General features: G+C 43.3%; 1 protein-coding gene across 1 annotated transcript in view; it reads left to right on the top strand.

Moving 5' to 3' along the window:
* The window catches only part of ANO10 (anoctamin 10), a 473,406-nt gene that overhangs the window by 66,907 nt on the left and 389,337 nt on the right, over nt 1–17,162 (top strand). Inside the window, exons 5-7 of the mRNA XM_075315233.1 lie at nt 7,727–7,846; nt 14,368–14,937; nt 15,987–16,042. Coding sequence (XP_075171348.1) covers nt 7,727–7,846; nt 14,368–14,937; nt 15,987–16,042 — 746 coding nt within the window. The remainder of the gene's footprint in view (nt 1–7,726; nt 7,847–14,367; nt 14,938–15,986; nt 16,043–17,162) is intronic.

Genomic DNA, 17,162 nt, shown 5'->3' with positions numbered 1-17,162 from the left:
CTAGCATACAAAAATAGGGTCTTCTGCATACTCTTTATGCCTGCTTGCTATTATGTATACATTTTTGTAATGACATTTATATCTATTTGCCACTTCTGCCCTGCATACTTGTTTTAAATCTCCTGCCTTAACCCCTCCTTGTCTACAATAAATATATTTTGCATTTAAAACTCCTTCTTCTCCTGTGTTTTGAATGTGTTATACGGAGTTTGCGTTTGCATTTAAGGGACCTTGATATGGTACCCTTCTGCCAATACTATAAAATGGTTTTTTGGAGCTTTGTCTTGCTAAAAATAGGGTGAAGCCCACGTCAATTTTTTTTTTTTGGGAAAAGGGGGGGGGGGGGTTAAAAAATCCTGCATACATTCCTAGATGGAGGATGCTGAGCCTTGTAGTTTGGCAGCTGCTGTCTGCTCTCCTGCATCCACTAGTGGATGGAGTATGCTGAGCCTTGTAGTTCTGCTCCGCCTGCCTCTCCCACCAGCATACAGTCCTTCATATAGTAATGTGCCCCATATAGTCGTCCGTATAATCTAATGCACCTCATAGTCCTACATATATTGTAAAGCGCACCATAATACTAAGTGTCTGAAAACTACTACATGGGGGCAACAGAACCTATTCCCAAAAAACAAAACAATTAATTATTTTAAAATGTTTGTTTTTTAATTTAAACAAAGGTATTGAAATATTGAGAAAATGTACAAGAACTTGAGCAGCTTTGCAGACAACTCAATGGCTATGACAGCACGCTGCATCATTTTTACCTGTGGTCACAGAAACACAGCTTCTGACCAAAAAAAATATGAAAGATCAAGATTTTTGCCACGTTTTTGTTAATGCATTTATCAACTCCTTAACAAATCCGTTTAAATATTTTCCGTCCCTGCACTCATTTTGGTAATCCACACTGGCAGACGCAGATAGCCAGCAGCGATCAGCGCAAATTTCAGCTGATTTGTGCGCGAGTGGATTCGCTATCCACCTGTACCTGTCAACCCCTTAAATAGCACTGTAAAAATCTCACAGCGCCATTTTAATGGCGATCGCTTTATTCGCATAATCACCAGCCTCCACAGGAAGTCACGTGATGGGATCACGTGGATCCGATGGTTGTCGTGTTAGCACTGGGTCTTGTGATTACTCCTGTAGCTCACGTGACGCAGGTCCTATAACCAGCAGCCGAGTACTGCAGGTTACAGGAGATGAGCATTTCTCTTGATCTGAGCGGTTCTGCTCTGATAGGGAGAAAAGAATGAGTGAGCAGACAAAAACGCACCCACGGGAAAAAACGCGGCAAAAAGCATGCGTTTTTACCGCATTTTGGTGCTTTTTTGCTCACTGCGTTTTTATGCGTTTTTTAACAGTGAACAATTCTATTAAAGATTGTAAAAAAAAAAAAAGAAAATATGTTCTTCATTCTCCACTAGTCTATGCAAGAGAGCAGACAGCTGTAGAACTACAAGGCTCAGCATGCTCCATCCAAGACTGTATGCAGAGGCAGGGGGAGCAGAACTATTAGGCTCAGCATACTTCATCCAATAGTGTATGCAGGAGAGCAGACAGCAGCTGCCAAACTACAAGGCTCAGCATCCTCCATTTAGGACTGTATGCAGGATTTTTTGCCCCGCCCCCTCCCAAAAAAATGACGTGGGCTTCACCATGTTTTTCTATGCTAGCCAGGTACAGCAGGCATATACGGGCTGCCCCCAACCCCCAGCTGCCTATTTGTACCCGGCTGGGAACCAAAAATATAGAGAAGCACTTTTTTTTTTTTTTTATTTCATGAATTTCATGAAATAATTAAAAAAAAAAAAATAATGGCACGGGCTTCGCCCAATTTTTGAGTCCAGCCAGGTGCAACTAGGCAGCTGGGGATTGGAATCCGCAGTGCAGGGTGCCCATGCTTTCTGGGCACCCCCGCTGCGAATTGCAGTCCGCAGCCACCCCAGAAAATGGCGCTTTCATAGAAGCGCCATCTTCTGGCGCTGTATCCAACTCTTCCAGCTGCCCTGATGCCGGGTGGCTCACTGGGTAATAATGGGGTTAGGGCTAGGTGTGTATTATCAGCTAGCCCTAAGCCCGAAATTCATGGTGTCACGCCAATATTAGACATGGCCACCATGAATTTCTAGTAAAGATAAAAAAAAAAAAAAAACAACAACACCGAATTTTTTTTTTATTAGAAATAAAACACATTTAGTGACTCCATCTTTATTGAAATAAAGAACCCCTCTCCGCAGTAATCCTGGGTCAAGGGTCCCGCGCCGTCCAATCCGGATCCAATATCATCTGGAAAAAAAAACCCAACACACTTCAGTGCAGCGTCAGACTGGCTACCGGTGGAAACTCCAGTAATGCCAGGCCTAGATTCAGGACACACACACACACCACACACACCACACACACCACACACAGCGTGCGCACACACACACCACACACAGCGTGCGCACACACACACCACACACAGCGTGCGCACACACACACACCACACACACACACCACACACAGCGTGCACGCACACACCACACACAGCGTGCGCGCACACACCACACACAGCGTGCGCGCACACACCACACACAGCGTGTGCGCACACACACACACACCACACACAGCGTGCGCGCACACACACACACACCACACACAGCGTGCGCACACACACACCACACTGCACGCACACACACTGGCTGCACCTTATACACGAAAAACCTGATGTTTGGTTCCCTTTAATTTAAAGGGGAACACTATGTACCTGGAGATAGAGCTGTGATCTGTAAGTAAAAAGCATTTAAATAATGTCTGGCAGGCTTACTGTAGCAACAGCTCTAGTAAAGGGAGAAAATGAAATTATATTCTCACTGCAGCTGTGAACTTCAAGTAATCGGGGCAGTGCAGGGAGCTGTTGGTCATGGCTCACTATGCAGTGAACTTGCTATAATCAATCCCCTGCACTTTGATTGGCAGCCTGCTTTGCAGAGTGTATGTGTAGATCAGGCTGTATATGTGTCAGGGAGTGCTGACTGCAGTGAGCGGAGACTGTAACCATTTCAATGACTTGAAGTAACCTGCTGCAGGGAGAATATAACTTCATTTTCTCCCTGTCGTCGCTTTTCCAGTAAAACAGATGTGCCGCCCAGGGCTATGGGGTACTCAGTCCCGGGCAGTGTACTACTGGGATGTCTCACTGGGTGGCCGTTGCCCGGTTCCGTGACCCTGGGGGTCGCTTTTAAAAAGGGTTTATATACAGGGGAATAGTTAATTAACTTTATGTTGTGACGCCACTTGCAGGTTACGGTTATTGTGATGGAACTGTCGCTGCACAGTCTTTCCGCTGGGGCTGATGTGAAGGCAGCCTGGATGTTGGTCCCTCCGCAAGTAGGACATGCGCCCCGGGGGATAGGTGATAGAGTTAGGAGCGGAAAGAAAGGCCACGCGAGGGGTTGTTGTGTAACTGATTCTCTTTTCTCACAGTAGATGGTAACTGGTACCCAGAGGACGGATGGTATTCACCTCTGGTTCTCTTAGTCTCAGTTCCGGTTGATGACCTGGTGGCTTCTTTCCCCTGCACCTTTCTCAAGTTGGTGGGTCTCCATGGCTTGGAGTGTCTGGGGATCCCCTCCTGTTTGTCTCTCAGTCTCTGGTCCGTACGGTGGGCAGTGTGAACCCTGTAGGGACGGTATTCTGTTCCGCACCCTAGTTCTCCCATTACTGCTAGTGCCCCTGGACTTCTAAGGTCAGTGAGGTCCTGGATGGTCCCCTCACTGTGCAGATTTTATCAGGTCTGCCTGGAGCATTTACCTGAACTAGGGCTCTGTACCCCGTCGGTGCTATGGTTACGGGAGTACTTCGCCGTACTCCACCAGCAAACACACGCCTGGGCCCTCAGGTCACCGTCACACTCCTGTGTCAGTGCAGTTACGTCCGACACCTCTCACTTCCACTTCCTAACTCCAACTGTCTGTCCCCTCCCACCTGGTCGTTGTCTAGTGGACTGGATTGGCTCCACCCCTGGGTGGCCATCCATTGGGTCCAAGTCTAGTCTGTCACCAGTCTGTGGATGGGGGAAAACTGGGATTATAATGTGTTTTTCTGTTACCGGCACTGGTCTTCCACGTCCCTGGGGGTAGGCCCTGCATCTTTGGCAGGATGCAGTACCTTGTAGTGCCCTGATGGGTTCAGGGGTGCTACACAGACAAATATGATTTAACGGCTCTTTACCTGCAAATTAACACTACATCTGCAGGTAAATAGCATTTTTGGAGGTAACAGGTTCCATTTTAATTTTCATTCTGTTTCATGTTGCTTAATTACTAGGTCATATATAGTAAATCAAGGTGATATGGGGCAGGTGGGAAGTTCTGGCCAACAGCGTGTAGACTGCACACTATTGCATTTCTTGACTTTTTGCCTGACTCAATAACTAACTGTTAATCCAGGTTCATCTGCCAGCCGTCATCTGCTGTAGTTTTGACAGGGAAAGTAGCTGTTGGCTATACAAATGTAATATTATATAATGCCTTTGCAGAGAAATTGTAATACACGAGTGAATCGAAGTGTCTTTATTTAAAGCTGTTGCTCTCTTCCATTGTTCACGGACAAGTCTACCTCTATAATATATATATCTATACAGTTGAACCTCGCTTAACGAGTAACCCAGTTAGCAAGTATTTCGCTTAACGAGCAAAGCTTGCTGTAAATTTGTAACTTAGTTTACGAACAATGCTTTGCTGTGCGAGCAAATACTCGCCGCACACACTTCCGGTTCCGTACTTCCACCGCGCTCTGACCCGCTCTTGCAGTCCACACAAACAAACACATATTATGCTCACCTTACCTTCCGTTCCATCGCCGGCCTCCCAGTTCTTGTAGTTCGCCGCTACAGGATGTATATCCGGTAACCATCGCGACGAGGGAGGAACTTCCACTTTCAGCCGCTACTCTAAGGCAGTGCGCTGACCAATCAGAGGCAAGTGGCTCCTGCCTTTGACCTCAGTGCTCTGGCCGCGGAAGTTCCTCCCTTGTCGCGATGGTTACTCGATACACATCCTGTAGCGGTGAACTGCAAGAACCAGGAGGTCGGCGATGGAACGGAAGATAAGGTGAGCATAATATGTGTGTATGCGTGCTTGTGTGTTTGTGCATGTATGGAATGGCACAATAGGGGATCAGGATGGGAGATTGCACAAGTTGTGGAACGAATTGTCTGCACTGCAATGATTTCCTATGGGAAACCTTGCTTTGCTATACGAGTAACTTGATTAACAAGTACACTCCCAGAACGGATTGTTCTCGTGTGTGTATATATATATATATATATATATATATATATTATATATACATGCCCAAAGAAGGCTTGGAAACATTGCATTTTCAGTCTACCCCTATAACTTTAAAATGTTACCGCAGATGTCCAGTGTTTGAGCATAAAAATATGTAAATCAGTATGTAAAGGTCAGACCTGCCTGCTGCTCCTTCCTATATTGCTGCTGCTATTTAGCCAAGTTTCATTAGAATTGTAATCACAATCTGTGAATGCAGGTTTGTTAAATTGTGTTAGAAGAAAGACAACATTTTTTGTAGAATTTTTTTGCATATCTGTGAAAAGATCCTACAGAAATCTGTGCAGATAACCACATTCAGATTTATGATAATGAAGATAATTAAGGAATACATTTTCACATGAAGTTATCCAATAATCTACAACAAACCAATCCTAAAATGATGTACACGTATGATAATATATTACTTTTGATAATATTTTTATTGCTTATAATTGCTTAATTTCTTGTCCAAAATTAAAAACTGGGCACAAGAAAGTGGCCTCCTGCTAGACTCCTTAGATCAACTAAGAAACAGATGCTGAAGGAGGTCTTCTTTTTTTCCCAGAAATGAAACCACTCTTGTTCATGGGATATGGCAGCTCAGTTTGCCTTGTTTCCCAGCTACTAAGGTGACATGTCAGGTAACCAGGGTGTAACCTTAAGAGCAGAGTCACAATGGCATATGACTTGCATGAGTGCACTGTGAGAAAATCTCGCATTGCACTTGGCCCCATTTAAGACAACTCTATAGCTCACATCTTTGAGCTTTTCCTCAGCCCTAAACAGACTGAGGAAAAACCGCAGCTTGCTTTAATTGTACGCGAGCGCTGTGTCACTCGCACCCATATAAGTCTATGGGTGCAGGAGAAACATCGGACTGCACTCGGATGTCATCCAAGTGCAGGGCAATACACGCATAGGCTGACAATGGAGGAGACGTGGAGATAAGTCCTGCTCTCTCCTCCGCAACTGTGATCCAATCGCAAGATCGGATCACAGTCGCATGACACTCAGCTCATTCTAATTCAGATTCTGAGCTGAGGAGCATTAGCATATCGCATCCGATGCTCTCCCATCGGATGCCATACGCCAATGTGACCCCAGCCTAACAGAGAATTTTGAAATTTGTCTGCAGTGGTCTTAATTTAATTTCTTAGCCTGGTTGCTTGAGTGGGGAGAGTAGGCTGGGGCTCTCACTCTAATCAGATATTGCTTGTCTCCTCTAATTAAAATAGTCCTCAATTGCTAACCAGAGAGTGCTTAAAAGAACATTCTCATATTATGAAATTGCGTTAGTTAGACGACATGAAAATAAGCCAGTTTGCAATTGAATTTCTTTTTTGTATTTGCTGTCTTACTCCTGCATTGAGAGCTTTTATCTTTCATAGTGTACAGCTGGTTTCCAAGGAGCTCAACCTGTAGAGCCTGCCTAGACCCTGTCCTAGTGTACATAATAGTTACCTTTCAAAAGAGGGGTTAACTTCTACTAGGCCAGCCACCTCTCTCCAACCCATTGATTTCTATGTAGTAGACTGCTGCCTACTTCCCTCTGCCTCCTTCTTAGCTCCTGACAAACTGCTGTTATAAATCTTGCAAAATCATGACAGCAACAGCTGCTTTTAGATCAGCTCCCCTAATCACAGCTGAACCCTGTGCATGTTCAAATTCACTGTTGTCTCTATGTGTAAATGTAGTGTTACCGTGAATATTGCTTTAAATGGAATTTTTCAGAAGTATTTCACTCACCAAACTGTTTACATGTGCATATAACTTTTGCAAAGAAAAATCCATCCATACTTTCAGCCGCTAGTCCATTCCTCTGCTACCAAGAAATGACCATTTGAATCAATATTCAAATGAGGCTGAAGTGCATTCCCGTGGAGAAGCACTTACTAATATTCTTTTTTAATCAATATATCTAGGAATACTTGTGGATTGTAGAAATGGCAGTCTGTGCTGTTTTATCGCTTTTTTTGCTTTGCTTTTACTGAATTTATTGGTGTGTTAAATAGATTTATGGTTATTAGCTCAGGAATACTGAGAAGAAACAATCACAAAATATTGATGAGCACTTCAAGTTGTCTTAATTTCTTTCATAAAAAGTTGATTAAGTTTGCAAATGTATTACTCTTATATTATTATTGTTGTTTTTATTGTACACATTTTCAGTTATTTTGCAGGGTTTTTCCCATTGGCATGCATGGGTGCATCCAATAATTCTGTTAATTATCCTTGGAAACACTTGGTTTTTTTTCTTTGCCTTCCTACCACATATGTGACCTGTTTTAAATGTGTAATATTGTAAATTGTATAAAACCTGGAGTAACGTATAAGACATATGGCAGTATATGGTATGCTTTATATGATATTGCACATTCTCCTAATTGGCTTTCTATGTCTTTTAGTCAGGAGAATGAAGACCAGTGGTGTATTGATTCAGATATTTCCTCTACATGACAAGGAAGAATTAAAACGACTGAGTTTCCAGTGGTACCGCCAAATCAAGTTTGCTTATCAGCCTATAGGTGAGATCACATTTGTTATTGTTAGGCCCCCTTCACATGTCAGTGATTCTGGTACGTATGTTGCAGTTTTTATATGTACCAGAATCACAGACTAAAGCGGGCTTTACACGCTACAACAAATCTAACGATGTGTCGGCGGGGTCACGTCGTAAGTGACGCACATCCGGCATCGTTAGTGGTGTTGTAGCGTGTGACAGCTACGTACAATTGCGATTGAACGTAAAACCGTTCATCGCATACACGTCGTTCATTTCCTAAAAATTGCACATCGGGTTGTTCAATGTTCCCGAGGCACCACACATCGCAGTGTGTGACACCCCGGGAACGATGAACAGATCTTACCTGCGTCCCGCCGGCAATGCGCATGGAAGGAGGTGGGCGGGATATTTACGTCCCGCTCATCTCCGCCCCTCCGCTTCTATTGGCCGGCTGCCGCGTGACGTCGGTGTGACGCCGAACGTCCCTCCCACTCCAGGAAGTGGATGTTCGCTACCCACAGCGAGGTCGTATGGATGGGTAAGTACGTGTGACAGCTTTTAATCGATTGTGCGACACGGTCAACAAATTGAACGTGCAGCATATACGATGGGGGCGTGTCACATCGCATATAATATAGTATGCTTAATTGAAAGGTGTAAAGCAGGCTTTAGGCAGACCCTTTTAATCAATGGGTCTGTGCACACATCAGTGATTATTCACTGACCTGTTTCCATGCAGCGTACTTGCATGTCGGTGTGTTCCGCATGGAGACAAGTCAGTTTTTTTTCTGGCATCACTGATGTCCCATGGACCACACTTTGGTGTGATCTGTGAAAAAAAACACATACATTTAATATAAAAAGCTTTTTAAACTCACCTGTCTCCAGCGACGCTGTCTTCAGCCGCTGCTGTCTCCTGCTTCCAGGCTAATTATGCTCATACATATGCACCGTGCTGCGACCTGGAAGCAGCAGCAGAGGGGAGACAGCGGCAGCCGGACACAGCATCATGGGAGACTTCAGCACTATGGACAGCAGGAACGTGGACAGGTGAGTATAAGGGCCTGTTCTCCGTGTATTATCACAGATACCACACGGAGATCACATGTGTGCCAAAATTACGTACACTGAGGGACATATGCACCTTTATCACGTCAGTAAAAAACGTGTTTTTCACTGAGGTGGGAAACAGGACTTATCCTGATGTTTCATAGGGCTCGTGTGGATATGGTGCAGTTAAGGCTCTATTCACACTAGAAAAAAGATTTTTCTCAAGAGATTTCTTTGGAGTCTGAAAGATTAGCGCACTTGCAGTCAAAAAACTCATCGAAAAATCGCATGCGTTTTTACCGCGATTTTGATGCGGTTTTGGTGCGTTATTTTTGCAGGTTGGTCCCTGCGGTTTTTTTACCAATATCTAATGGCAAAAAATGCAGTTAGCTGCAGAGAAGAAGTGACATGCTCATTCTTTTTCTCAAAAAATTCTGCAGAAAGAATTTTCTTGAGAAAAAAACAGTGTGCGCCCAACTATTTTTTTTTTTCCATAGGTTTTGCTGAGGAATGTCTGCAGAAAGGTTACAACTATTTTCTCAAGAAATTTCTGCAGCAAAAACGCAAAAAAAAAAACTGCGGGTAAAAACTCAGTGTGTGAACAAGGCCTAAAGCTGATATTTGCTACAATGGAGATGGGCTAGGATTTCAAAGACTTAAAGGCTATGTGCGTACATTGCAGATTTGGTGCAAAAAATGTTCTGCATCAAATCTGCATCATCTGGCAGAAAAAACGCATCAAAAATGCAAGGGTGAAGGCTGCTGCAATTCTACAGCAAACTCTGCAGTAAAATCCAAAGCTGATTCACTGCATTTGCAGCAGGGTATATTGGGAATTTTGCATACCTCCTTTGTAATATATACATGGTAATATAAAAATGTGGTGTTATTCTACAGCTTGGGCATTTAGTTGACGATTTTCTGTATTATATGTGCATCACAAATCCTGCAAATGTGCACATAATTTTGTCTAATGGGTGTGCCTAATGGGTGCCAACAGAAGCCAAGATATTGTGAAAGCTGGCAACACCTGAAAGCATAGTCTTTATATAATGGACTAAAGAATGGAGCATGCTTTTTTTTAATCTGTCACCAGCAGTTTGCTGCCCCATCTGATACTAGCATGATGTTGGGGCACAGACCCTGATTCCAGTGATATAGACAAAGAGAAAACACGAGTTTTAAGGTGTAAATATTAAAATACCATTTTATTATAACAATTATTTAAAAATTCATAAAGAATAATAACATTCATGACACAACTGGTTCTATGTAAAGATTAAATATGCTGAATTGGAGGTACGGTGGGTGGGCAAGCATGCATAGCTGGAAATACACCCTTTTGGCCTGGCACACCAATATAATAGTAACCCCTAGATAGACAAATAAACAATGTCAAAACATCAGGAGAGTAGGGGGAAGCGTGCAGGATATACCTAAGGCGCCAGTTACAGCAGCTTGCCGGTGGGAAGCAGACTCCACGTGGAAGACCTGACGTACGTTTCGCGATGGATTATGGCCGCTGTTTTATCAGGAGATTATCAAAGCAGTCCAGTGAGTGATATATCGCTGGAATCAGGGTCTCTGTCCTGATGTTAGGTTACTTTCACTTTATGTAGCAAACACCTGGTGATAGATTATTTTTAAGGTGAAGACTCCAGTCATTCTGCTACATCCCCAATGGACAAGTATATTTTTGATCACTATTGCCACAATTAGTGTACAGGCATAGATATTCATTCAAACATGTATCTGCAACTTAAATGGGTTTAATGAGATTGTGAACAAAATGTCGCTGTCACATATTTCAAGCTGCAATCTGTACTGGGCACACATTAGGTCGGGTTGTAGCCTGTAGAAATACCGCTCTGGACATGTCTCAACTGTAAGCAGGAAGGAGGAAAAAAAACAATTTTGGTCAATCAGTTGAGGATAAGTGGGTTTTTTTCTCTTCACCTCCTGCTTCAGCTCTTTTCCGCGGCTGTGTGTGCAGATCAATTATGATTGTGAATGCTGCTGTATCTCAGCCTTATAGTGGGGATGTATATCTCAAGCGATATTTTTCAGGCTGCAATCTTCCTAAAAAAAACCTGATTAATGGCCCAATTGAACAAATGCTAACTATAGAATCAATAGATACCAATAAAAATAACCAAGATAAAAATGAATAATTTTTATTAATGAAATCTCAAAGGATAAAAATATTATTTGACATTTTAAAGACAAAAAATAGGGGGGGAATTGTTGCCAATGAACAATCCTTCCATTAACCACTCCACTTATTACACGTGTGTATTACATAGACAGTACAAATAATGTGTCTTGAAAAGAATTTTTTGTTGGTATTATCAAAGAAGCACAGATATTTACTTCACGTATGTTATGTTATTCAAGATGTGCAAAAAAGGTATTTGAATAAGTCATAAGGGCCAAAAGAGAATGCTGGAAGCAGAAAGACCTCACGAAAAAGCCCTAGGCGAAACGGCCGTCAGGGTACTTTCTCCTTCCATTCACTCTCAACACGTTATTTGATAGCCAGGCACTTGCTCTTTTTTGGCTGTTTGTGTATCCATTCCTGCTTGTATTTACTTCTCTGGCTGGTATGTCTTTGCACTCTATGGCTTGCACTAATTTATTAGACAGTACTATTTATTTTTAGCAGTGGCAGTCTCACTACCCTTTATAGACTTCTAATCGTCTTTGGGCATTATATCCCTTCTAATGGGTAAGTTAGCATTAATTTTTGGTTCTAATTTCTATTGTCTATTATATCTACACCACCATTAGTAGTATTTTTTATAACATGTACTTGCTTTTAATCATGTTTATATCCATGGGAGAGTGCAATATTTTTGTATCCCTTGTTTTGGGCTTTTTTTCCTAATAAGCTATACCGCTGCCTTTTTTTAACCTATTTGTGCATTGTGCAATATTTCCTCATAAGGTCTTTCTGCTTCCAGCATTCTCTTTTGGCCCTTATGACTTATTCAAATACCTTTTTTGCACATCTTGAATAACATAACATACGTGAAGTAAATATCTGTGCTTCTTTGATAATACCAACAAAAAATTCTTTTCAAGACACATTATTTGTACTATCTATGTGATACACATGTGTAATAAGTGGAGTGGTTAATGGAAGGATTGTTCATTGGCAACAATTTCCCCTCTATTTTTTGTCTTCCTAAGGCCTCCAACACACATCCGTTAAACATGTGCGTGTTTGTTCCGTTTTCGTATATACCGGAGACACGGACAAACGTGCACCAATGTTAATCTATGTTTGAGGTCACACGTGCGTTATTCCATATTGTCCGTGATACGTATGTGTTTCCGTTTTGCACGGAAGAATGTCCGCTTTCTGCACGGAGCACGCACACACAGACCGAATGAAAGTCTATGGGTATGTGCGCACACGTTAGTAAACACGTATGCATCACCGTATGCTCCGTGTTCGTTTTGTGCTTTTTTCTAGCGCTGTCGGTCATTCTTTCTTTTTCTGTGTATGTCGGTCAATCTCCCTCAGTCCGTCGGTCGGTCTCTCTGTCTCGTCTGTCCCTCTCTCTCTCTCTGTCCATGTCGGTCAGTCTCCCCCCCTCACTCATACTCACAGTTCCCTGATCAACGGTGCGGCGCTGCACAGCTGTTAAGAAAACTCCTGCGGCTTTTACTATTTTGAAAAAGCCGGTCGCTCATTAATCAATCTCGTATTCCCGGCTTTCCCCGCCCACCGGCGCCTATGATTAGTTGCAGTGAGACACGCCCCCATGCTGAGTGACAGCTGTCTCACTGCAACCAATCACAGCCGCCGGTGGGCGTGTCAATATCGAGCAGGAAAATAAATAATTAATTTAAAAAAAACGACGTGCGCTTCCCCTCATTTAGATACCAGCCAGGGTAAAGTCACGCGGCTGAAGACTGGTATTCTCAGGATGGGGAGCCCCACATTATAGGGAGCCCTCCAGCCTAACAATATCAGCCAGCACCCGCCCAGAATAGCCGCATCTATTAGATGCGACAGTTCTGGGACTCTACCCGGCTCTTCCCAATTTGCCCTGGTGCGTTGCCAATCTGGGTAATAAGGAGTTAATGGCAGCAGTCCATAGCTGCCACAAAGTCCAAGATTAATCATGTCAGGCGTCTCCCCGAGATACCTTCCATGATTAATCTGTAAGTTACATTAAATAAACACATACACCAGAAGAAATCCTTTATTTGGAATAATAAACACTAACAAATACCCTTGTTCACCACTTTATTAAGCCTGAAAAAGCCATCCATGTCCGGCGTAATCCACGGAGGTCCCGCGTCGCTTCCAGCTCTGCTACATGAAGGTGACAAGAGCTGCAGAAGAACACCGCCGCTCCTGTCAGCTTCACACAGCAACTGAGGTGAGTAGCGCGATCAGCGATGATGTCACTCAGGTTACTCTCGGCCACCGCTGGATCCTCCAACTGTGACTGCAAGTCGCCTGAGTGACAGCGATGAAGTCACAGGTGAGTTGCGGTCTCGGGTGGAGGACTCCAGCTGGCCGCGGGTAGCCTGAGTGACAGCAGCGCTAATCGCGCTGCTCACTTCAGTCACTCAGGGGATTAGCGGTCACCGGTGAGTCCTTCACGGACGACCGCTAATCGGGACGCGACACAGAGCTGCGGTATGACAATGAAGTCGGGTACAGTTCACCCGAGTTCATTCTCTAAGCGCGACTCTGTCTGCTTTCAGCGGGTATGCATCAACGACATTTTGCATCACACACGTACCATTTCACACGGACAACACACTCACATGTCAGTTACGAATCTCACGCACACACGGACATTCCACACGCACATGCGGTTAGCATACGTCGTTCACACGGATGCCACACGTACCATAAAAACGGGCATAAAAACAGATCACGGACCTTAAAAACGGACCGTATGACATGTGCGTGCTTTTCACGGATGTGTGTTGGAGGCCTAAAGCATGGCTTGAATGGGTTTGCAGATTGAAATATGTGACGTCGTCCATTTTGATCATGCTATCAGAGAGCCCCTTTAAAGAGGATCTGCCACAGGGCAGCATAGCCTGATGATGGATGCACTTTAAAATGGCTCTGTAAAAAGGCTTCAATAAATGAACCTGTATAAGAATACATATGTAATGTTAATGCACATGTATAAAAAATGTATGTCGTACCATGTATTATTTTTCCGGGGTGCCCCTTTTATAGAAAAGTGAGGCCAAAGGGACACTCTAAAGTAAATGGGGCCTATAAATGCACTCAGAGTCTGCGGCCGGTGCTGTTCCAGTGCATAGAGGGCATGTAGATATAAGCAAGACGTTCACGTACCCCAAAACAAGCCTAAAAGCAATGTCTTATTTTTTAGCACAGGAACAGCTCCTATTTGTTTCGTTCATAGCTACTACAGATTTCGTACATTATTTTAAATATGCACCAATGTATTATAAACATTTTTTTGTCTGTTTTAACCAACATCTTTTTGTTTGCAGATAAAATCCGCCATTACTTTGGAGATACTATTGGATTGTACTTTGGTTTCTTAGAATACTTCACTTTGGCCTTAATTCCCATGGCTCTCATTGGCATACCTTATTACTTTTTCGCCTGGGAGGACTATGACAAATATGTGATCTTTGCTACATTTAATCTGGTGTGGTCAACGGTTATCTTGGAAGTGTGGAAGCGCTACTGCTCAACAATGACCTACCGATGGGGAACTTTGCTAATGAAGAGGCAATTTGAGGAGCCCCGACCTGGCTTTCATGGAGTACTAGGCATCAATCCTGTAACAGGGAAAAAAGAACCTACTTACTCCAGCTTAAAGAGACAGCTACGGATATACCTTGTTTCTGTGCCTTTTGTGTGCCTTAGCCTGTATTTTGCAATTTACGTGATGATGATTTACTTTGACTTGGAGGGCTGGGCCATAGCATACGACCATGAGCAGCAGTCAACCTTCAGTAACCTTCTGCTGTTTGTCCCAAGCATCATTTATGCAATTGTGATTGAAATCATGAATCGTATTTACAGATATGCTGCGGAGTTCCTCACTAATTATGGTAAGAGTCTGGTTTGAAATGCAACAAAAAGTGTAAATACATTAGGTAAAGTTTGCTACTCAGCAGTGTACTTGTGCGGTCAGGCCCTTGGTCTAGTGTAAACTATGTGGTTGGATCACAGTCTAGTGTAAACTACATGGTCGGTCCGTGGTCTAGTGAAAACTATGCGGTTGGTCCCTGGTTTAGTGTAAGCTACATGGTCTGTCCGTGGTCTAGTGAAAACTATGCGGTTGGTCCCTGGTTTAGTGTAAACTACATGGTCGATTCGTGATCTAATGAAAACTATATGGTTGGTCCCTGGTCTAGTGTAAATTACATGGTTGGTCCATGGTCTAGTGAAAACTATGCGGTTGGTCCCTGGTCTAGTGTAAATCGTGCTGTATGGATCTCAGTTTCTGAGCACACATGTATGGCGGCCGTCACCATGGAATCTTTAACATCACAGTGTGCACGCGGCTCTCTATAGTGCTGACTGCAGGCAGATGGAGCATCATTTTTTAAATCAATCAATATTATAAATTGAGGACACTGTTAATGCCATTAGAATGGAGCAGCAGTGCGGATGGTCCATCCCTGCTCCCATCATTCTCTCTGAGGCTGGCGACAGCTTTTTCGGGGAGTCCCATGTGGAACGAATCTGACCTGTCACTCCACTTTGCAGGCAGGATAAAAGATACCTGCTAGAAATAAAAAATTCCCTATTCTGACGTTTGGTGCAGGTCACAGTGGTTGAGTCCCCACCCATTTGTAAGATATCACCTATTCTGTGGATGAGTGTTAACATGTTTTCACTGGATAACCCCCCCCCTTTTAAGATTCTGATCAGAGGCTGGACCGTTATCCTTCAGCATTTCCTATGGGATTTGCTCAGGGTTATAAGCTTTACTGTAGCTGTAAACATGGGGTTAATTTTAGCTATAAAGTATCACTAAAAAGAGCCTTGAGGTATAAAGCACAATAATAAAATGATGGCAACCATTCTAATGCATCTCAGTATTTTGCTAATAATCAAAGTCTTACTTTAACATTTTGCCTTTTTTTTAATACAGAAAACCATCGATTGGAGTCCTCACATCAGAACCACTTGGTACTCAAGGTCTTAGTGGTACGTTTACATTATTCTTTTTTTTACTGTGGGAGGGGGGGGATGAGTATAACATGAATTATTTCAATTTTGTCTTTTGGGAAGTATTCCAGTAAATGCTCCACCTGCCACCACCTACAGGCTGCAATGTATACGTGCACACTGCTTTCTCTGTCAGCTCGCCAACATCCAGAGCTGGGAAGACGAGGACCTGGCATATTCTTTCAGTGCTCCTAGTAGTCAGATACCATTACCTTTTTTTTGGTGCTATTTTGGCTCCTAGGAGTAAGGATCGGTCTGCGTTATTGCAGCTGTGTTTGTTGTACTCTGTTGTTTCTCTTTTTTTAGGGCAAACATACTTCAAAAAGCTGGCTAGGCACTACGGTCCTGATTCAACAGGACCGGCATTAACACTAGTCTTGATGATGATGATGCGGAGTGGAAGAGAAAAAAGTGAGACAAGCGCATATAGGGTGATAATCTATAGGGTAGAGGAGGTGAGGGGTGCTCACCTGACCAGATTGTACATGTCACAGCCCCATTATATCCCTATAGAATATACAGCTGCTTCAGTCACACTCGCGGATGGAAGAAAATGTTCATCTAGAAATATACTGGAGTAAAAGGAGATGGACATCTTCTGATTGACTGCACTACTGCTGGAAATGTGGTCATTCCACTCTATAATAGTATTCAATAGTATCTTTATTACGCATTTCAAGTTCGTACTGAACTTTTTTTTTAAAGAGTTCGGTACTAACTTGAAACGTGAAATAAAGCTACTATTGAATACTACTATAGTGTGGAATGACTACATTTACGCCTCGATGTGGAGTTGACTCAGACGCTCCTGACTCCTCATGAGACACCCGCCTCTTAATGAATCGAGCACGTTTTTAAAGTCCCATGTGCCCCCGAGTGCATCACCACAAATCCACTCCATCTTACTCCAGATTTCTAGTGTAAGGTTTGCTACAACTCGTCATAACATACATGATTAGGCATCACCATGCTCCTTTCCGCACTGTGCCCCTGCCCCAGATCTTCTCATGATGGTAGGGTTGGCTGAAAATCGCATGAAAATGCCAGAAATTTACAAGTTTTGAAAGTGTTTTATGCGAGATTTCTGGTGTAAATTCTT

Source organism: Anomaloglossus baeobatrachus, chromosome 6 (assembly GCF_048569485.1).
Source record: "Anomaloglossus baeobatrachus isolate aAnoBae1 chromosome 6, aAnoBae1.hap1, whole genome shotgun sequence".
In the NCBI taxonomy this organism is placed as follows: domain Eukaryota; kingdom Metazoa; phylum Chordata; class Amphibia; order Anura; family Aromobatidae; genus Anomaloglossus; species Anomaloglossus baeobatrachus.
Note: the sequence above shows the minus strand (reverse complement) of the source record. Positions and strands in the feature narration are given on the sequence as shown.